The 22,501-nt window shown below is 47.5% G+C and overlaps 2 protein-coding genes across 2 annotated transcripts; one reads left to right on the forward strand and one right to left on the reverse strand.

The window, feature by feature from the left end:
- Window positions 1–2,290: 2,290 nt before the first annotated feature.
- HSD11B1L (hydroxysteroid 11-beta dehydrogenase 1 like) lies at window positions 2,291–14,595 on the reverse strand. Its single transcript, XM_029614443.1, has 8 exons — window positions 14,317–14,595; window positions 9,199–9,433; window positions 7,222–7,352; window positions 6,463–6,574; window positions 5,444–5,535; window positions 4,284–4,377; window positions 3,852–4,017; window positions 2,291–2,891 (listed from the first exon to the last, which is right to left on the reverse strand). Exons 2-8 carry the CDS (start codon window positions 9,278–9,280, stop codon window positions 2,702–2,704), a joined length of 867 nt encoding a protein of 288 aa, XP_029470303.1. The 5' UTR covers window positions 9,281–9,433; window positions 14,317–14,595; the 3' UTR covers window positions 2,291–2,701.
- Window positions 14,596–16,312: 1,717 nt separating this feature from the next.
- MICOS13 (mitochondrial contact site and cristae organizing system subunit 13) lies at window positions 16,313–18,016 on the forward strand. Its single transcript, XM_029613669.1, has 4 exons — window positions 16,313–16,470; window positions 16,851–17,007; window positions 17,416–17,467; window positions 17,770–18,016. Exons 1-4 carry the CDS (start codon window positions 16,442–16,444, stop codon window positions 17,865–17,867), a joined length of 336 nt encoding a protein of 111 aa, XP_029469529.1. The 5' UTR covers window positions 16,313–16,441; the 3' UTR covers window positions 17,868–18,016.
- The last annotated feature ends 4,485 nt before the right edge of the window (window positions 18,017–22,501 follow it).

Genomic DNA, 22,501 nt, shown 5'->3' on the forward strand with positions numbered 1-22,501 from the left:
CCCCGAGGAGTGGGTACCCCGTTAGCAGAAAGAGTCCAATGTAAGTTGAAAGGCAGAGTAGCTGGGTACGGAGAGCGAATCCCATCCGTAAGATCACCCTTGCTAACTCAATGGCTAGCAATAAACAGTAGGCTTAAATATCCGGGCAGAGTGACATCATCACAGGGGGACGCCCCAGAGGAACGCGCCAATGAGGAAATAAGAATGAGGGCTGCGCGGCGCGCGCTCCCTAAGGTACCTGAGGAGAATGGCGGGAGGCAGCGCACAAGCCGATCCGGGGACGCCGGAGAGGACGGCAGGCAGACGCCGCGGCAGCCAGACGTCCATGAGGAGCAGGAGGAGTCGCAGAAAAGGAAAGGTAGGCGAAGTGAAGCCGTCGGGCAGCAACGGTTGCAACAGGAATGTGGAACAGGAACAGACACTAGAACACAGGAAGGACCACGGGAACACAGGGACGCAAGAACACAGCATGGCAAATAGCTTCACGCAAGGTGACGACCTGTTTGCCATGGTGAGGAACTGGGGGAAGGCCCTCGCCTTAAATATGATGCTTAGGTGATGTCATCGGGAGGCGTCCGGCCCGAGGTTTCTGCCCTGGGCCTTTTAAAAGAGGGGGCGCAGGCCGCGTGCACGCCTAGGGGAGGGGCCGAGGACGCGGAGCCCCTGCGGGAGCTCCGTAGGGAAGCCTGCGAAGACGGAGGCGTTCAGGGCATAAGGAGTCCCTTGCTAACTCGATTAGCTAGCAAAAGAGTAGGCTTATGCATCCGGGATGCGTGATGTTATCACAGGGGGACGCCCCTGAGGTTCGTGCCAAAGAAGGAATAAGAAGCAGGGCCGCGCAGCGCGCGCGCCCTATGGCAGCTGAACAACATGGCGGGATGCAGCGCCCAAGCCGGACCGGGGGCGCCGGAGAGGTCAGCAGGCAGACACCGAAGAAGTTCTTGGAGGAGAAGTCCATTACCTGCTATTAAGTTGACTTAGATAATAACCACTGCCATTAGCAATGGTTACATGGAATAGACTTAGTTTTTGGGTACTTGCCAGGTTCTTATGGCCTGGATTGGCCACTGTTGGAAAGAGGATGCTGGGCTTGATGGACCCTTGGTCTGACCCAGTATGGCATGTTCTTATGTTCTTATAAAGCATTTTTTGTGCGAATAAACCATACTTTATATGTGGAAAACGTGTGCACATGTGGTTTCTGCACATAAAATACGAGTTATGCACATAACTCATGTTTTGCTGCGCACATATGGGCAGATTTTTAAAGGTATGGGCGCGCCAATTTTATAACATGAGTGTGCTGGTGCGCGCATGTTATAAAATTGGGTGGCTGAGTGCATGCATGTGTGTGCGGCGCGCCCAAGGGGGTTGTACTTTTGCCAGCCCATGCGGCAACACAATCGGCACTTACCCAGTTCCCTCCCAGTCCGCTCCAATTAAGGAGCGGACTGGGAGGGAACCTCCCTAACCCCCTGCCTAATCTCCCTCACCCTTCCCCTCTCCTCCCCACCCCCTAAATCTACCCTACCTTACCTTTTTTTTTATTTTTGATGTTGCTGCTCCTCTGGAGCAGTAGAAATTTGCGCTTGCCGGCTGCCTCCAGCCCCGCCCCTCCCCTTTATCTGGGCCCGGCACTTTGGCGCGTAATGCGGGTTACGAGCGTGGCTGGGCCCCTTTGAAGATGCGTGCGGTGCGACCAAGGCCCGGCCACGCACGTAACCCCCGTTTTTTAACGTGCGCGGGGGATTTAAAATTCAGGCGTAAGCCTTTTCTTTGCACGCATTTTCTGGTTTGTGCATATTTTTCAATTCCTGATGCATTAGCTTACTTCATTGTGAGTTAAAAACTGATTTTATGCATGGAAAACAGATCCCGGCACCAGAACTCCAGCTTCTTCCTGTAGCCTCACATTGGCCATGGAAACTTTACTTCACCTCAGACTAAGAGTTAAGTTTCATGCACTAGGAAAAGAATGAGGTAAGCCAGCGCCCCTCTCTGCGTTGGGAGGTAATAGTTAATGCCCTCATTAGCATGGAATTTCCATGCGAGGGCGCTAACTTACATGCACACTGCTGTGCTCAAAACGTCTTGCTGCATTGGTAGTAAAGTTTGCCCACAAGAAATGTGCACACAACTAAGGGTTAAATTGGGTATTCTGCCGAATGTGCCTTATTGCATCGGCCTGTTAGGTACTTCTACAATGTCACCTATGTCCCCTAAGGCTTAGGTTCCCAAAGAAAGCCATCATAGTCCTTCTGAACATGATCAGTTTAATATTTCTGTTGATAAAATACATAATTTCTTCATGAGTATTTCCACTCACTTTTTCACCTCATGATTTCCTTATGTTGCTGCTTCCTACATCTTAGTAATCTGGTCCACCTATGCAATAGGTCTAAAAAAAAAAAATATGTACTTTACTTCCAAATCCAAGCTCAGCTCACATCCCTGTAACCTGCCAGCATTACTTATCTATAACACACCTGTAAACAGGGTAAGAACCCCCTTCCAGATCTGGAAAGGAACAAGGGAGTGAGAACAAGTCAAAGGACTCATTTGGTTCCTTTACCCTGCAGGTGTAATCAGAGATGAGATTAGCCCCGAGATGCCAGATTAAACACATTTTATATATACTCACTAAACTCCAAAACTCCCTCTTCCCAGCCCCCTATCCTGTTGTGGCTGGGAGCGAGGCCCACTAGGCTCTGCTGTAGTTGTAAAAACTGCGTAGCACCCAGTCCTGCTGATCCGGGAACCAGTCCTTCAAATGGCACAGCGGCTTCACCCACCAAGGATAATAAATTTCCCGGGCTCTGGAGACACCCCCTTTAATAATAGTGAGAGCAGCTTCATTGGCAGAGGCGACGGGCATAGACAGGACCACCCCCCTGTAGGGAGAGAGAGAGAGAGAGACAGGGCAGAGAGATGAAATCATGGAGTAAATGGGAACCACAATGCCACTTACTGCATTCCTCTTCTCTGATCTCACTTTCTAACTCAGGGCTTCACAAACAAGAGGCTATACGTAGTAGCTGATTTCAAAGACTGCATGTGTGGCTTCTGGCAGTCTCCATCTTCTGGTAGCAAAATATGCTCTCTTGCATATTCTGCCAAGGAAGGTTTGGGTACCTGTGAGCGTTACTAATAATGCATCTCATGTTCTTCAGCGGCCAGAAAACCTTCTGCACTAAACTTCATAATTGTAACATGTGTGTAACATCTGTGATTTGCATAGCAACATTTCAGGGTTATTTGACTGATTTTTTTTTTTTTTGCTAGAAGGGAAGCGGTAAAATGTTTGCCGGATTATGTCTGAAATCTAATCAAGGGCCTCATTTACTAAGCATGTTTCCCATAGACACAGAATGGGAGAAAAGCCTTAGTAAATCAGGCCCCAAATTAGTTATTACATTGTGTCAGGAATATAAATGACTATGATAGGGCTGACCACATGCAGAACACATAGAAACATAGTTACTGAGTCCCTTCCCCAAAGAGCTTGCATATGCTGAAGAGCATATGCTGAGATGGTGGCAGTAGTGGGATCGCAGGCAGAGTCTGCAGGTTTTGCAGCTGGGTTCATACCAAGAGATCTGCATTACATCATCACCATCCAACCCGAACAGCAGTCATGGATCAAACTGCAGCAGACTGAGAAGCCTGAACAGTGGAACTGGTCCCTGGTCCCTGCCCCTTCTACCTGTTCCTCCTACTGACCTTTCATGGAGGATTGCTCAGGGAATGAAAACCAACAGGCAAGAAAGAGAGAAATGGGGCAAGTAAAGCTCCTGCTGCAAGTCGGTGCCAGGCCTCTGGTGCTGGCCTGACCCCCTACTTGGCAAACTCACTTGATTTTCTCCATGGCAGACTTGGTGTCCACCAGTCCCAGAATGCACAGGGTGATGGAGACGTCCACCCCGCGCATAATCAGCTCGTGGCGCAGGGATCCAAAGAATCCTTCCAGTGCAAATTTGGTGGCCGAGTAGGAAGTGGTGTATGGCGTGGGGATTTTCCCTAGGAAGGAGAGGTGGAGAGTGAAGTGCTGGACAGTGGCTGTCACCCCACCCTGCAGTACCCCACTGTAATATCCCAACACTATGAAATCTCTAGAATAAAGCACGTCCCACTGGACTGCACAATAGGTTGAATGTTCTTTTGTAAGCCAGCAGGATACTTGACTGACAAGCCAGAGGGCTACAAGCCAGCAGGATCTCTCTGAAATGAGTAACCTAAGCAAGAGCAGACTGGGGGGAGAGTTATAGCAGAGCCACAGCACTGACCTGTGAGAGAGGAAACCACAAGGAGTGAGCCCTTGCTCTTGGCCAGAGCCGGCAGTGTGGCCGATGCCAGTGCAACGTAACTCAGGAAATTCACCTGCAATCAAAGACAGGATCTGGCTACAAGAAGAAAGTGCCGGGCAAACAGCAAAACTCAAAATTTGTAGCTAAAAGCACAGGCTCCATTGGGTTTTTTGCTTTTGGCCCGTCAGCTTTCTCCAGCTCCTTCTCCTTTTGGGCTTGCATCTTAATCACAACCAGCCCCTGCCAAGAGCTATCATTCACAGATACTTAGGGTTTTCCCCATGGCAGTGTGAGCTATGGACTCTGAGCCCCTGCAGAATCCAGTACAGATGTGTTCCTGATTCAGCCAAAAGGTGTTGCTGAATAATGGCTGAGACTAACCCCCTCTGACCTCTGAAGGCCCAATATCCACAGCATCCCCCAATCTCATCCACCCAACGAGAAGGAATCAAACCCTGCACTGCCACTAAGTCACTGGGTCAGTTCCACAGGGTGCATGTTTAACAGGAACATGAGCTGCCATGAATGTTTCGGTGACCTGCATCTTAAGGGACTGAGGTGTCATTTGTTTAATTTATGTATTTTTTCATTAATTCATCTGCTCAGATTTATTACCCACACTTCCACAGTACAGGGCGGGGCATGTCACAGTATTCAAAAAAAGCAAAAACACTCATAAAAAGCAGAGTTTCAGATTTGTGTTTGATCACCTTCCAATGGGGTGCCTGCTATAGTCCTTTCAACCATCCAGACTGTAAAGATAGTTTGATTTCCTTGTAAAAGCATGAATCTCTATATAAATGTTTTTGGAATGTCTGTTGTATGGAATATTTAACAGTATTGTGTAGAAATAGGATTTCAATATTTCAATCTGTATGGGCTCCGTTTGAGAGAGAGTAATAAGCAAAAGGTAAGTTATAAGCAATTTATTATTATTTTATGTAGGAACTCCTCTGATTGTCTTGTTGGGAAAAACATGGAAAATTGTAGAATGTTTGCTTGAAGGTATTGGTATATATTGTGTTGTATGTTTCAGTTTAACATGGTTTGTATATTTACCATTGCTGCTTTGGAACTGAATACAAAATTTAATGAAAAAAAAAGTATACGTCTAAAGTGTCCATGGTTGGAGCACAAACCTGCATCAGCCATCGCATATGGTCCACATCTCCCTCCCACATTCTGTAAGGGGTCTCCCCAATGTGATTCAGGACAACATAATCCAAGCCACCTAAGGGATATAAGCAATAAATAAGCCAATGGTGACAGCTCACAGGCAGCTCTCCGCCAATGGCATCTGCTCACAGGCAGCCATCAGCCAATGACATCAGCTCACAGGCAGCCATCAGCCAATGACACTGGAGCCAAGGCCGTCAGTGTAGCTCAGCACCAAATAAAATGGAACAAATATGTCTACTCTATGGTTAAGTGCAGATGACACTTAGAGTCTTGTCCTCTACTAAAAGGGCTCCATAAGTGATGGAAGTTTGGTGTCACTGTACTTTTTAGTTTCTTGGGAGATGAGCCTATTCCTTTTCTTCTAAGGTGCTTTACAATTAATAGACAGTAGCTGAAAATCCCAGGACTATAGAGCCCCAGCTCTTCAACACAGCACCTCCTCCAAAGTAAGGCTCGCTGCCTCCTAACCTCTTTGCTTAGCTCTGAGGGATGCACATAGTGCCCAGAGAGTGAGTGTCAGGGCAGTATCTGCCTTTCTGAGCTAAGAGAGAGCAGGAGGGCTGTGACTAGGGTGGGGAGGCTGGTGGTCACTCTTTGGTGGCACCATTGCAGTGTCTTGCAACACTTTGTTCTCAGAGACTGCAAACAGGTCTGGTTTTCAGGGGAGCCAGGACTTGCTTCTTTGACCAAGTGACTGAATCACAGACATTTTCCCACGTTCCATGTCTCTGGGAAAAGACCTTGATGAATTAGTCCCTAAGTGTAGGCTAATACATCTCATACATTATGCACTGTGGCTATCTGAAGACCAGTTCTCTTACGGAGGAGGCCACAGTGAACAGCATTTGAGAGCTATGGGCTCATCTCATGTAAGTCAAAAAAAAACCTTCGTCAGCAAAGTTCATGTCTCTCCTCCTCCTCCTACTGAGCATCCTTGTTCCTCCTTCCCCAGAGGTTTGATCCTGCCTTCTCTAGTTACCTAGTTCCTGCACAGCAAACTGCATCACCCTTTCCGGATCCTGGGGGAGAGACATATCGGCAGGGATATATAAAACTTTCCTGGCCCCTAGCTCCAAACATTTCTCCATCACCTGGGGAAGACAGAAAGAGCAAGAAATCCTTTGTGTCGACAAAGGTACCAGTCGCATGAGGACATGATGGAGCGAAAAACAGGATCAGCGCCGCAGGTATGTACAGGATTTAGGGAAAGTCCGCCCCCCCCCCCCCCTCGCCAACTTACCTTTCTCACCAAAGCGATGTCAAGACACATGGGATAAAGGCAGCCAAGACCCCACAGAGAAATCAACAACAGAACTGCCAATTACTTTAAAATAAAAAATCAACTGTAGTGGTGGATTAGTATTAACATAAATCACATTAGCACTGGACAATGGATCACTTCATAGCAAGCACCGACTTTTATCAGGAGGGTTCCTGTATCAACAGTGAGAAGACGCCAGAACCTCAGTTTTATCTGTCTCCAGAACATATGGCTGTGGTGCTACCCAGCAGTTTCACAACAGCCTTATAAAAGAGATGGCTGTATCAGGAAATTCACTATAACAAAGGTTCCCGGTTACTCTGGTATTTATTAGTGTTAATGATTTGAATTTGTAAACTATATTTTCATTCATTCGGGACTCCCATACTTTGGAACTTGCTCAGGCCTCAAGGCACTACTAGAGCCTGTCTGACAGAGAAAAGCAGAGGGCTAAGCCCTGCCTGACCCTCTCCTTACCTTCTGTAATGCCGCCTCCTTCCTGGCTGTGATAACAAGCTCAGCATGCAAACTGGAGTAATGGTAAGCCATCTCCTCCCCGATGCCGCCACTGGCTCCTGTCAGGAGCACTCTAGCACCAGCCAAACGGCCTGCAGGAGAGGGGAGGAGAGAAAGAGAACGGAGACGAGAACAGTGCCAGACCCACACAGAGAGAGGGTTCGAAAAGGAAATGAATACAGTGCGCGTGCTGACAACAGTGAATTTCTTCCCGAGCAGACAATGCAAGAGGCCCAAGAAGGAAGGGGACCCGGCTCATCCCGAGCAGACAATGCAAGAGGCCCAAGAAGGAAGGGGACCCGACTCATCACCTGCCGCAGCAACAGGAGAGAACGTAAGCACAGGGCCTGTCTCCTTCTCCCATGGGAACCTATGTGAACGGGGAGGCCGCTGCAGTGCCTGTGAGCTCATGATCGCCCGACAGGTCCCAAGCAAGGCCAGATTTAGGATTTGGGCTTCCATAGGCAGAACTGAATAGTGAGGGGAATGGGAGGGGTGGGCGGTAGGAGACCCTGGAAATCAGATAGTAAAGTTCCTCTACCACTCCCCTTCTCCAGAGCCCCAGAGTGCAATAGCAGTGCCTCTTTGAAGCAGATGATTGGAACAGACTCCTCCTTGGCACAGTTGCACTACTTTTTGGTCTGGGTATTTGGCACCTTCAAACTTTGGCACCCTAGGCAATTGCCTATGTTCCCTGTGCCTAAATCCAGGCCTGGTCCCAAGCTAAATTTTCCTTCTGTTGCTGCCAATCCTGGGCCCTGGCCCAGCCATCAGCAGTGAGGGGAGGGTTGGAGACATGTGTGAGTGGGGGGGGGGGGGGGGGGGGGGGGGGGGGAGGGAAGAGAGGCAGAAAGGAAAGAACCCAGGAAGGGGGTCATTGGGGGGAGGACCTAGGGGCAACCAGGATTTTAGGTAAAACCCTGGAAGAGAGGGAGGGAGAGACTTGAATATAATCTCTGTGAAGGGGTTGACCAGTTATAAAAGCTGGAATATAAATAAATAAATACATGAAAACTTATGTGAATTGTCGTGCTAACAATCAGGCCGATACAGTACAGGGCGCTCCGCCATTTTCGACGCACTAGCGTTACCCCTTATTCAGTAAGGGGTCGAAAACGCGCGTCCAACCCCCACCCCCCCGAACCTAATAGCGCCCGCAACATGCAAATGCATGTTGAAGGCCATATTAGGTATTCCTGCGCGATTCAAAAAGGAAAATGTGCAGCCAAGCCGCACATTTTACTTTCAGAAAGGTCGGCGCTAATTTCTCCGGGCACCGGGAAAGTGCACAGAAAAGCAGTAAAAACTGCTTTTCTGTGCACCCTCCGACTTAATATCATGGCGATATTAAGTCGGAGGTCCCGAAAGTTACAAAAAGTTAAAAAAAAAAAAAATTTGAAGTCAGTCTGCGGCTTGCAAAGCGGACGCTCAATTTTGCCGGTGTCCGGTTTCCGAACCCTTGGCTGTCAGCGGGTTTGAGAACCGACGCCGGCAAAATGGAGCGTCGGCTGTCAAACTCGCTGACAGCCACCGCTCTGGTCCAAAAGGAGGCGCTAGGGACGCGCTAATGTCCCTAGCACCTCTTTTTACCGCGGGCCCTAATTTGAATACTGAACGCGCGCACAGGAGAGTGGCCTGTTCGCCTGCTCTCCCGGGGACTTTCCTGTATCGGCCCGTTAGTTTCTTGAATCTGAACCTCAGGGAGTGGGAGGAAGAGAGAGAGAGAGAACAGCCAACTGCTTCTTGTTTGGCAGGCGGTATCCCTGAACCTGTCTTAATTCTGTACCACCTGAGCCCCCTCTGCCATGCTCTGATGCTCCTCGCCTCACCCCCGCCACGCTTCAGGTGTTCTGAGAGTCTCTTACAGCTCTCAGACCCTTTCCTTGGTTCATTCCCAATCCTTTCATACTCCACTTGGTATCAAGCCTTCCAACGTACCTGAGTCAAAAGGATCTCTCCAGTAAAAGGCTAGGATTCCGATCAGGCCAGCGAGACAGAGAGCTTGGGTAAGTCGCCTCATTTTCCTCAGTGGGAATGAGATGTGGACGTGAGCAGCAATGCAGCAGGAAAACTGACATAGAGATTGGTGCCACTTCAGATGAACACATTAACAGAGGACAAGAATCCAGCTCATCAACGGTCGGGCACTCCCTGCCCATCGGCCTCTGAGATCCTGCAGTATAAGAGAGCAAAGTCCCTCAGTAACAGCCTCCATGGGGGTGGGAGCCATTAGAAATCACTTGTTATCAGCAGAACTGTATGGGGCATGCGATATACTAAGGACTGTAGGAACATCTTATGCGTAATTTATTCTACATGAAACACAAATTTACATATCTAACGTGACAGATACACACATAAGTAGAAAAAGCAACACAAAATACAGAAGCCAGGGAATGGAAGAGTTGGACTGGCAGGGTTCCCCAGACCCCACCAGAACTGGAGGAGACAGAGACCAGAGCAGTGGGGCTCCCCATGCTATGCGAGCTGAAGACAAATGCTCCCCTCCGAACCACCTCAGGGGCTGAAGACTTATCACCGCCTGGATAGTAATGGCTTCCCAGTGCTGCCGAGGAAGGCAGACTCTGTTCAGATTACCCCGCTTCCCAATGCTACCACAGGGGCCTAAGACAGCCTCTTGTCTTCGGTTGCCATCAGAGCTGCCACTGGGGCTTGGAGAGCGTGAGTAAAGGAGACTGAGCGGGCAGGGAAAGGAGAGAGTAAGAGAGAGAGGGGGCGGGTGGAGAAGCAGAGAATAAGGGGGCGAGTGTGTGGAGAGAGACCCGAACCAGGCTGGGATGGAGGATGGGGAGTGGTAGGGGAGTGAGAGAGGAATGCATGGGGTTGGGGGTGAGAGGTGTGCACTCACCAAGGAAGAAATGGACTCGTTATGTACTCCTCGGAGGTCATTATTAGGGAGGAGGGGGTGCAGGGTGAGCAGAGGCAGAGGTGTCTGGCAAGTGCAAGTACTGGATAAAGATCACCTTTGGAAATGTTGTTTACCCCATGGCTTCCACCTTTCCAGTCTTTTTCACTATGTTGCAATCAAACAGTTTTCCAAAGCATCAGCTGCCGTGTGGAGGGAGGTTTTTTTTATAAGATTAAGAACCACAAACCATAAACTTCATAGAAGATGACATCCAAATGCACAAGGGGGAGGGGATCACACTAAGAATGCTCGACCTGCAGGATTTTGGGGGGGGGGGGGGGGGCAGAGAGGAGCACTCAGCCTGGGAGTTTACTTGAATTCCCCTTGTTGGAGGGCTTCTAGCTTCTGGGAACACAAAGCCTGAATTTTCCCTGAGATCGCCCCCAGGATATTTTGGAGGGGGCAGCAGAAAGGCGCAACCAGCCTTAGATTCCCTACCTTAAGATATTGGGGTTTTTTTTTGGGGGGGGGGGGGGGGTTATTAGCTCTCAGTTTTCAGGGAAACGTTTTGTCCTGCATGCCGTCGTTTAGAGGCTCACAGCTCTGCCTAGGCCTTGCACAGTTCGTTTCATGTAGAGGGGGCAGGGCTGGTGAGTCCCAATAGGCAAACTAGGCGGTCGCCTAGGGCGCCAGCCAGTAGGAAGCGGCAAGGAGCAGCCACGTGGGGGCCGCGAGCGGAGCCCATCCCACTCACCGTCGAGAGTAGCAGAGACTCGGCGGGCCATGAGCGGAGCACCTCTGTGTGTGAGAGAGGGTTTGGTTGTGTACGAGAAAGAAATGGTGTCAGTGAGAGAGAGAGGGGAGGGGAGCCTGTGTAAGGGTGTGTGTGTGAGAGTGAGAGGGATTGTGTGTGTACGAGAGAGCAATGGTGTTAGTGAGAGAGAGGGAAGGAGCCTGTGTAAGTGTGTGTGTGTGTGTGGTGTATGTGTGTGAGAGTGAGAGGGATTGTGTGTGTACGAGAGAGCAATGGTGTTAGTGAGAGAGAGGGAAGGAGCCTGTGTAAGTGTGTGTGTGTGTGTGTGGTGTATGTGTGTGAGAGTGAGAGGGATTGTGTGTGTACGAGAGAGCAATGGTGTTAGTGAGAGAGAGGGAAGGAGCCTGTGTAAGTGTGTGTGTGTGTGTGGTGTATGTGTGTGAGAGTGAGAGAGAGGGGGCCTGTCTGAGTGAATGAGGTCGGGGGCCAGAGCCGGAGCTTGGACCGGGGAGGGGGGGGGGGCAAGGCAGAAGGTTCACCTAGGGCACCTAATACCCTTGCCCTGGCCCTGAGAGGGAGAAGCAGATGTACATCCGAAAGCCTCTGCACTAAGGCACCACACAGAACTTGCTGTGCTAGCCAACGTTCATTGGCAGGGTGTGAGTCCCTGCCCCCAAAACAAGAAATGCCCCCAAACCCTAACCTGCTGGGTCCCAGTGCCAAAGACTGAAGCAGCCAAGTATGAAGTTCCTAGAGCAGTTTTTCCCCACCATCCCTCTGAGGCACGCCTACCAAGGCAGTTTTTCAGGATTGCCAGAATGAATATGCATGAGATAGATTTTCATACATTGAGACCCAGTGTATGTAACTCTCACTGTTCTAGAGGACAGGATCATAAATAATGAGTCAGATAGACTTTGGTTGCTTTTAGTCCCTGGGGAGAGCAACAAAACAGTCTTTTTGGACAGGAGCGGCGGCTGTCAGTGGGTTTGACAGCCGACGCTCAATTTTGCCGGCGTCGGTTCTCAAACCCGCTGACAGCCATGGGTTCGGAAACCGGACGCCGGCAAAATTGAGCGTCCGGTTTTCAACACGTGAGCCACGGGCCGACTTCAAATTTTTTTTTTTTTTACTTTTTGTAACTTTCGGGACCTCCGACTTAATATCGCCATGATATTAAGTCGGAGGGTACACAGAAAAGCAGTAAAGACTGCTTTTCTGTGCACTTTCCTGGTGCCCGGAGAAATTATCACCTAACTTTGGGTAGGTGCTAATTTCTTAAAGTAAAATGTGCAGCTTGGCTGCACATTTTCCTTTCTGAATCGCGCGGGAATACCTAATAGGGCCATCAACATGCATTTGCATGTTGCGGGCGCTATTAGGTTCAGGGGGATTGGATGTGCGTTTTCGACCCCTTACTGAATAAGGGGTAACGCTAGCGTGTCGAAAACACGCGTCCAATTGCGGGTTAACAGTGCGCTACGCTGGTCCCGCGAACTTACTGTAAAGTCCGCGGACTCTGCCGGTCCCGCGGACTTTACTGTATCGGCCCAACAGTGTTGCTTTATCTGAGCAGATTTACTTAGAATGTTGATTCAGAGATTAAAATTATTTTTATGTTATTTTTAGTTATTTTTATGTTAGGTTGATTTACACGGGGTGATGGTACTTGCAATTTAAAATTACAGAAAAATATTTTCTGTTATTTGGAACAATTCTTCATTTTTCCTGGGTAGATGATTGAGAGGTCCGGGCAACCACCCGAGAGGTGGTCTTACCCTGGTTTCTCGGCTTGCTGGCACCCTTCAAAAAATAGCATTTGTGTTCCTGTTTCTGTAGTGAGAAAGTTTACTGAATATGATGCCAGTGGCCAGTGGTAGGTGTCCACCTTCATGGAGTGGAAGGATGTAGGGCTGTCATCTCCCAATTAAATAAAAAAAAACAGAAAACAAAACAGGGATGGGATCCATCAGGTCTAGAGGACACATATAAAGAGCAGGTAGTAAAATACTGCACGGAGCGGCAGTAGCCACAGAGGCATTCACGGAGCGGGATGCCAGTGGCCAGTGGTAGGTGTCCATATAAAGAGCAGGTAGTAAAATACTGCACAGAGCGGCAGTAGCCACAGAGGCATTCACGGAGCGGGATGCCGGTGGCCAGTGATAGGTGTCCACCTTCACGGAGCGGAAGGATGGAGGGCTGTCATCTCCCAATTAAATAAATAATAAAAAAAAAAACAGGGATGGGATCCATCAGTTCTAGAGGACGCATATAAAGAGCAGGTAGTAAAACACTGCATGGAGCGGCAGTAGCCACAGAGGCATTAACGGAGCGGGATGCCAGTGGTAGGTGTCCACCTTCACAGAGTAGAAGGACGAAGGGCATCCATCTCCCAATTAAAAAAAAAAAAGAAAAAAAGAAAAAAACAGGGATGGGTTCATGGGCTATAGGTATTACCAATTATTAGGCTTTTCAATATTTGATGATAGTTAATGTGACTTTCAAGGCATGCTTCACTTTCGGTGCATGTCCGGCATGACTCCCTGCTTCAATGACAGGGGAAAAGAAAAACTGATACTTCACACATTTCCAGCATTGCCCTCTGCTTCATGGCAGAGAGCTATGCTGCCGCTTACCCAACTAATCAAACTTAATATTTCACTTGGAAGCAGCTCCATCACTGCTCTCTACATTAATAGTGGGGGTGAAAAGGGAATTAGAACATAAGGTTACTAAGAGCCAAGAGAAACAGTTAAGTATGAGAAAAAATAAGTGTAAGGCTTGCTGGGCAGACTGGATGGACCGGTTGGTCTTCTTCTGCCGTCATTTCTATGTTTCTATGAGAAGTTGATGTCTATAAAAATGCTGTGTTAATATTCTTTTTACTTGTTAACTGAAAAGTGTAAATAAACTTTTCAGACTGACCTCACTGTGAGCTTTTGCTACATAAATTGATAGAACCTGAGAGTCAATGGACTGCTGAATTTCTACAGCGCAAGTACTTATCTCAGATTCTGGTCTGAACGTGACTGTGCAATTTAAATGACTATTCAGTGTTTCATATGAAACAGAACTAGATATTTCTGGGTCAGCTTTACTTCAAAATCTCTGAGGACAGTAATATATCAGAGGAGAGGAACTATAAGTAAGTTTAAGCTGTTTTTCACTTAAGAGCTCTGGGTGTGCCAGTGTGTGTGTGTGTGAAAAGATTGTTGAACCAACCTGAACCAAACCATTCCCTTCTTTCAGTGAGTTTAGGGTGGCACTGATTTTCCTTTATTTTAGACACCAAGTTAGACCAGTTCAATAAGACGTTGAAGACACCACATTTAGAAACATTAATTAAATACATCTTCGGAAGAGGGGGTTGCGGATAGTATATTCAGGGAACACGTGCTTTGATTTATTTAAAGATAGATAGGACTTCAAATACCTGCAGCAGGAGACAGAGAGAAGAGGAGAAGAGACAGACCACCTTCAGCCATCTGCTTCCAGCTGTTGCGGTTCTGGCTGCGAGCACCGCGGCCAGGCCATTACCTCCGGGCTCCTGGACCTGCTCCCGCCTGGTTTGCAGCCTGGTTGGTGGTGTTCCCGCTGGGGCCGCGCCGCTGCGAGCCCTCCCATGGACGCCCGGCTCCTAGGTGCGCACGCGCGCCACTTGGGCGCTTTTCTAGGCCGTTTCCCGCCAGTGGTGACTCCGCCCAATTCTTGACGTCAGACGCCGCGGCCTTGATAAGCCAGCCGCGGCCATCCAGTCTTTGCCTTGCAAGGGGTTAGCCTCCTGGTTTCCTGTTGCGGTGTGCCCCGGAGTGACTCGCTTTGCTTCATCGCTCCGTTCCTGCTACAGTTCCTACCTGGTTCCAGAACCCGAACCCACTTACAGTATTGCTACTGTCCTAGTCTGGTTCCAGTTACCTGTCCTGATCCACGACCCGCCTAAGTCCCAGCGGCCGGGTCCCTACAGGCTCCTCCCGGGGGGGGCTTCGGCTTCCAAGGGTGAAGCCACTAAGTCCCAGCGGTTGGGCTCCTACGGGCTCCTCCCGGGGGAGCACCAGCTTCCAGGGTGAAGAGCATCTACGTCCCGCCTGAACATCTGCCTCCCGGCCTGCTATTCACTAGAGACATTGACCACCTTTCCCAGTCTCCAGCAGGTCGGCCCAAGGGTCCACTAAACAGAGACTCCCATAACACCAGCACCTAGAAAAGACAAAGGGAGAGCTGCAGCGAGGAAAATAGGAATCGGTCTGAAAGGATTACAGGACAGCTAAGTGAAAACATTGTGCACCATAAAATTGTTGGCCAACACAATATAGTAATAATTTGAGAAAGCTACATATATACACTGCATAGGAGTGAAAATAAGGAAACTGTGCTGCTGCTGGTAACAAACATTTACCTTCTTTGTTGCGTCACACCTGAGGATCAGCTTGAACACCTGAGGAAAGAAAGTTTCGAAAGGATCATTTTCTTTTATAGCTATCTTTGGAAAGAGTCACACACGCACACAGACACACATATACTTTTGGGTAGTGACTCTCCTGCTACGGTGGCTAAAGTGGCTATTAGGATATGGGGTTTCTGGTGTTACTCTGGGAGCCACTAAGACCACAAAAGAGGGGGCTATGAGAGGAAAATATAAACTTAAAGAAAATAGTTTCTTTAATGGTTTTGTTTACCTTTCCACTTAGGATTTCTTATTCCCTATCTGGTACCAGTACCTGGTAATAGGGAACTCTTATCTGGTACAATTTTCTATTGTAAAATAGTACTTTCTGCCTTAAATGTTTCTTTTGTAAACTCACAAGAATCGGTGGTCTTAGTGGCTCCCAGAGTAACACCAGAAACCCCATATCCTAATAACCACTTCAGCCACTGTAGAGGGAGAGTCACTACCCAAAAGTAGTGGGGTACAATAAGTTCCTAGAGAAATCCATAAACTGCTATTATTACTAGGGAATAGCCAATGCTTGTTGCCAGCATTTGTAGCAAAGGGTCTATTTAATGTTTGGGTATTTGCCAGGTACTTGTGACTTGGATTGGCCACTGTTGGAGACAGGATATTGAGCTTGATGGATCCTTGGTCTGACCCAGAATGGCAAATCTTGTGCTCTTATGATCTAACCCAATATGGCTATATTTAAGGCTGAAGTAGCCAGTTAAAAGTTAAGTTCCAAAAGTGTATCAAAGAATTTCACAATTATACGCTTGGATAATGACTAACCCAATATGGCATGTTTTGTGTTCTAATGAACTACAGCTCCCAGAGGACCAAGCGAGAACAGACCTATTTCAACTAATTAGTGAAGGTGTCTGGAGCTGCTAGAGGCAAGCAACAACAGGCACTAAACGGTGCAACTATCGGGCCCGGTAGAGACCGGAGATTTTGAGCCAGAGGGGGTCCTGAACAGTGGGGGGAGGGGAGACAGGTGAGAGACCGGAAGTGGCGGTAGGCGCCGAACACTACAACTCCCAGAGAGCCTGGCGAAACCGGAAGGTGGAATGTGCGTCCTTTCAAGAGAGGCAGAGCTGGCGCTGCAAACGAACCGTCCTTCTCCGCCATGGGTTTCGGGGCATTACAACTGCTGAAGTGAGTTATGCCGCTCCCAAGCTCTCCGTGGTCTTGGTCAGCTGCTATCGTGGCATCCCCGCCTCTCCGTGTTGGTACCACGGTCCCGATATTAAAGAAAGGGCTGTTGTTCGTAAATTCCGAACAGCGTACGACGGTTTAGAGCTTACGTAGTGTAAGGTTTAGAATCCGCAATGGACCTTTATGTCCCTTCACGGCACTTTGGGGGTGTTTTGGAGGAATCGTGACATTTTCTGACCCCCAAGCCCACCGTCAGTAAATGAAGTTAGGGAACTGTTGTGATTGCCCTCGTTCCATGTTCAAGCATGGCGCAGATTTATTTACAATACGTTCTAAATGACTTTTTAAGAGTTGTTTAATCGTTTTTTTCCCTTCTTTAGATTTTTCGGCAAAGTGGGTCTGGCTGGAGGTGCGGTGTATGTAGCTTACGACCAAGGGCTCCTAGGGACCAGCAACCAGTCAGAAGATGCCCTCCAGAGAGCCAAGGCTGCTCTGCCACCAGTAGTGCAGGAATGGGCGGACAGTCTTGGTTGGCAGGTAGGGAAGAAAGCCGAGCCATGGGCGCTGAGGGCACAGATTTTCTGCTTTAAATCTCTACACATAGCCAGCCATGGCATTATGCTATCCCATTACCTTCAAGCTACCATTAAAAGGATCTTAAAAAAACTGCCAAAAAAGTTACAATAAACAAGATATGCTAGGTTAAAAAAAAAAAGTAACACTGAAGTACATAGATTTTTAGCTTTTAAAAACTTTCAAGTTCCCATTTTACTAATCTCTTTTGTGATAGTCTCCTGCCATATTACAAATGATCCTATAGAGACCTCAGAGTGTGACTCATTCTCCCTTTCTTCTTGTTTAAATTTCTGGATTCATAAAAATCAAAATAGGGTGTATTCAATTAGCCATAAACCCTTCACATTTGTTTTCCTTTGCCTTTTTCAGCTCCCAGCCATTCCACCAATTGACTTCTCTGTCTGTGAATCCTGGAACTTGGGTAAGTAACTTCTCTCTTTGTAGAATTGGGTCTGCAGAATAATGCAGTTGGGAAAAGTGAATGAATGCCTGCCGAGCTATTAGAACCCACAGGCAAGTTTCCAAACTGAAGCAGTAGGGTTATTGTATTGCTGGTGTTCCTAACATGAGGGGTCGTTGTGATACTCATTTCTGCTACTAGGTAGAATATCTTTGTAAGTTGTTGTTTGTTGTGCTCTGTTAGCATGACCTGATTTCCTGTCTTTCTGCCCCACTGCAGCATGGCATTGATGATTCCTCTCCAACCCCTGTCCTTTCTTGCAGGAGTAAAGAAGACTGTATCAGCACTGGGAGAAGCTCCTACCAAGATCTGTGAATACTCCCAGGAGGGCTGGAAGTACATGAAGGACCTTACCAAGTGAGGATCGCTGAAGGTGATAGGTGGAGGGGGATGACTCTGTGCATATAAGTACTGTAGTGGCCTCATATAAAGAAAACTCCATCCATCTTGTACACCCGCTCACACAGAGTCTAGAATAAACAGGATTTTTCAGCTGTTCTGCAAACTCCATACTCGTGTGTCTGACCAAAATGTTATCCGAATCTTAAGTGCAGTATACTGAAGACAGTAAAGCAAGTAATCCTAGTAAAGGGGCACCTGCACTGGAGCACTTCTTGAAAAAATATTACCAATTTATTTTTACTTGAATTTCCTTTATCTAATAGTATCTATTTTTCACTATATTGGAAAAGCTTTTTTCTTTCAATAAGTAGGCTTATTAAGCTGTGCTGTCTGGATGATGCCATCCAGGCGTCACAGGGTGGAGCTGTCTCTCTAAGCTCGCAGAGCTTTGGAATAATATGCTTGCATGGCTCTTCCTGTGGTTTACCTCACTTGCTTTTTTTTTTTTTTCCAAGTTCTTCATGACGTGGGCACGTGTCCCGTGCGTTTTATTCTCTTCCTCAGAAATTCTTCCTCACTTTCGTGAACCCCCAAAGAGCACTTTTAAGTGCTGAAGAATGCCGAAAACACTATTGCTAATGTATCAAGATCATGTCTGTGACTGGCTATAACTTGTTATCTTTGCCTCTGTCCCGAACATGATCAAGCCAACTGTAGGGAATGTCCCCCTGGGCCCAACGACAAAAGGGCTGCAAAAATCTTGAAACTTAGTCAGCGACAGGCAGCTATGTTCCTTTGCCCTCAGTCATTCAACTCATTCATTTCCAGGACTGAATACTTGGCATCCAGCCCCGGTAAGGAGGTCCTCTTTCATGGGGCCCACGGGCACTTTGAAGGGTAGCTAGATGGGTAATATCCCCACAGTGCTCCCATTGCAGACAAAGGCCTATAAGCCTAGAATGCCAAAGAATATGTTGAGACGCAGCCATCCCAGGAGTGGTTCCCGAAGCACCTGGTGCAAGTTAAAACAGTGGATTCCTCAATTTACTCTCAAGCATTGGTGTGCCATAAAGCATTGCTGCAAGTGGAAGAGTTGGAATGATCGAGGCCAAAGGAGTCGAAGCGTTCACAGCGTGAAGCATCGGGATGACAAATGCACAAAACATCTAGTCATCGATACGTCAGAAGCCATCGACAGATCCAGACCACAGTGAGACACACCAACGGCTCAGCACAAGCTTCTCCTTGGAATTGACACACCATGGAGTCACGGGGCACAAAGAGCCAACATTTTCCCCAATTAGCATATGATGCATCAAAGTTAGACATGCTACTCCCAAAGAGGCAACAACTTTCGTCAGCTTAACCACCAGTTGACAGCATCTGTCTGTTCCCTGTACGTACCCGGATCAGTCCAGGCAGTGGGTTGAGCCTCCTGTCCAGCAGATGGAGACAGAGAAAAACTGAAAAGGTATCCTATATCAAGACAGTGCTCACCCTGCGTCCCTTCAGTATTTTTCTGTCTCCAGCAGATGCAGGCAGTTGAACCTTGGTTCCCTCTCTTTAGAAATTTATTTCTTCTGTGGGTTTTTTTTTACCTCACTCCTCTACTGTTTCAGGATCAAGCAAGTATTTATCTATTAAAAAAAAAAAGGTAATTACCAGATTTCAAAACCTGTCTTTTCTTAAGGGAGACAATTCTGTCTCCTTGCTCTTACAGGGTCCTAGAGGGGCTTGCCCCTTGAGTATTCAGCCTAGGATTCCTATCCCTGGTGACCTTGCCTGGCTTGGGGTGAAACTGGTGGTCCAGTCACTCCCCCTCACCTTGTTTGACCCTGGAGATGTAAAATGCCTAGGGTCCGACGTTTTAATGCCTCTGCTATTGTGTTAAAAAAAAAAAAAAAAAAAAGGCTAAAGTGGATTCAGAAGCCTACAGCGCTCAAACTGCTGGTTCGGGGGAAGGAGCGGTTAGTTGATTTCCCCCCCCCCCCCCCTTTTCCGCGCACAGGCGAACTTGCTTCTCCTGCAGCAGTTCTGCCCACCCCTGATCCGGGTACGTACAAGGAAAGGAAAATTGGTTCTTACCTGCTAATTTTCATTCCTGTAGTACCACGGATCAATCCAGACTCCCACCCTGTCTGTGTTTGTTTTTCATAAGTCTGCTCGAAGTCTTTCTTCATTTACAGTGTTTTGGGAAATATTTCCTGCATATTCGAACTTTAAGGCACCAGAAGTATCTACTAGATAGATATATATGTAAGAGTGTTCATTGACAGTGTTTTGTATTTCAAATTACCAGTTGATAAGGTTTTTCGTTACTTGCTTGATCTCATACTAGTTCACTTTTTCTGCTTTGATAACACTTATACTGAAGGGACGCAGGGTGAGCACTGTCCTGATATAGGATACCTTTTCAGTTTTTCTGTCTCCATCTGCTGGACAGGAGGCTCAACCCACTGTCTGGACTGATCCGTGGTACCATAGGAATGAAAATTAACAGGTAAGAACCAATTTCCCTGTCTGGATGAAGAAGAGGGATCACTAGTATAAATAGGCTTATCCACCTCTTCTGTCTCCTTGAAGTGGGAGCAAGAAATTCATTCTGGTCTCACCTCCAATGCACACAATGTTGCCGCTCTCCTGTTTTACAGGAGCCACTGCATAAAAAGCCAGGCCTCCAGTCAAGGAGCCATTATCCACCAATCTTAGAGCCCCAGATTCAGCCATTCTGAGAGCAGCACTGCCTTCATGTAGCAGTCTCTGTGGAAGATCCCTCTTCTCTTGAAGCATTTCAGGGATGAGTTGACTCAAGTTAAAAGGAAACTACCTTCGTCTCACACCACCTTTGCTGCTCACACAATAGATCAAATTGTCCATATTGAAGGCTTTTTTGCGCAAACCTTCCCACTAAATGGCAGCCATGACCTCATCACTCACCTAGCCCATCTGAAGGGGGTCATATTCCATTCAGTGAACATCCCTCATCCCCAGATGAAAAACGGGAGCAACCGTTGCCTATGATTCTATGATTGCTCCCTTTCCCCCCCTCCCCAAACCAGGTAACTATCCATATGAGTCACCACCAATTTTGCCAGGAAACAGGTATCCCTGAAGAGTCCCCAGAGCTTTCTTCACCACTGGAATCCCTCATTTATTCTTAAGTTTTTGTAGGAAAAATGTGAATGCTTCTATGGTAAATCTGTTGCTTTTTCTAAAATGAAAAACAAACATCCAATGTGAATGCTTCTAAATGTAGAAACTTGCAAGATTTCTGATCCTAGAGCTGAGGCATTAGGTATCTTGAAGATCTTAGAGCTGCAGGTTCAACCAATGGCCCTGCCATCTCCCCTGCTGTAGACTCTTATGGATAAAGTATGGGAGGTCCCCTTATTCTGGATCCATAGATTTCAGGAAATTTGATCTCAAATTTCAAATGTGAAAGTCTACAGCATGGTTCAGATCCCTCATGCCTCAGTTGTGAAATCTGTTATGAAGAAGTAAACAAAAATCTAGATTCCACTCGAATATGCGATCCGGAAGAGACAAGATCCTAGATGATTTTGGATACAGGGTGTTCCAGGGATCCATCCTAAATGCTCAAATCCAGCAACACCAATTTTATATCACGCAGTATCTGAGTGTCTCCAGTCCTTGAGGCCCTTCCTGTCAACGGGAGGTGGAGATCACACACCCCAACCCTTAGCCTAGAAGAGGGTCTGAGGCATTTGCTCAAACAGTTTATGAAGTCTTCGCTATGTCCCCTAGAACCTCTACAGCTTCAACTATAGCGAGAAGAATAGCATGGCTACGTTCTAGTATAATTGGTAAGGATGTCAATGATAAACTGGCCAAGTCGCTTTTGTAAGGCAAGAACTTTTTTTTTTCGACGTGAAATTGAAACTCTCACAAATAATGGAGCAGAATGTGGCAGTTTAATATCTGACCTCTTCAGGGGATCAATAGTCTACTAATAAATACTTTTCTCCATATAAAAGATCTTTCTATCAGAGGAGACCCTACTGCTAGTACCGGCTGTGCAGAGCTCTTACATATCAACCACTGAGGCCTCAATCTCAACCACCTCAGCAAAGGGATCAAGGTTATAAAGGCCACAACAACTGCCACCTCAACAACCACCACAAGGTTTTTGAGTGATGCACAGCCACAGCACCCATCTCATGTTTGGGGGCAGACTAATCTTTTTCTCCAAAGCCTGGTCCACATTCATATCAGATCGGTGGGTTCTCAGCATCATATCTCAGGATTTCTCACCTAGTAGTGCTCACAAAGGACTCCTCCCAAATTCCCTTGTTGCAGCCGGAAGTGCAGGTCCTTCTCCGGCAACAAGCTATTTACATCCTGCCGTATGCTCATCTCAACTTTCTCATTCTGAAAATGTCGGGTGGACTTTGCCCCATTTTGGACCTGTGTACTGTCAAGTGCATAAAGAGGCAGAAATTCAAAAGGATTTGCCTGAAATCATTTCTTTTATTCCTACAACCCAACGATTCGATGTGTTCCCTGGACTTGAAGGTTGCTTATACTCTCATTCCTATCCATGATTCCTATTGGTGCTACCTTTGCTTTTAGGTAGGCCAATATCACTATCAATACAAGGTTCTCTCTTTTGTATTCTCTTCTGCCCAGTGTCTT

Source organism: Rhinatrema bivittatum, chromosome 8 (assembly GCF_901001135.1).
Source record: "Rhinatrema bivittatum chromosome 8, aRhiBiv1.1, whole genome shotgun sequence".
In the NCBI taxonomy this organism is placed as follows: Eukaryota; Metazoa; Chordata; class Amphibia; order Gymnophiona; family Rhinatrematidae; genus Rhinatrema; species Rhinatrema bivittatum.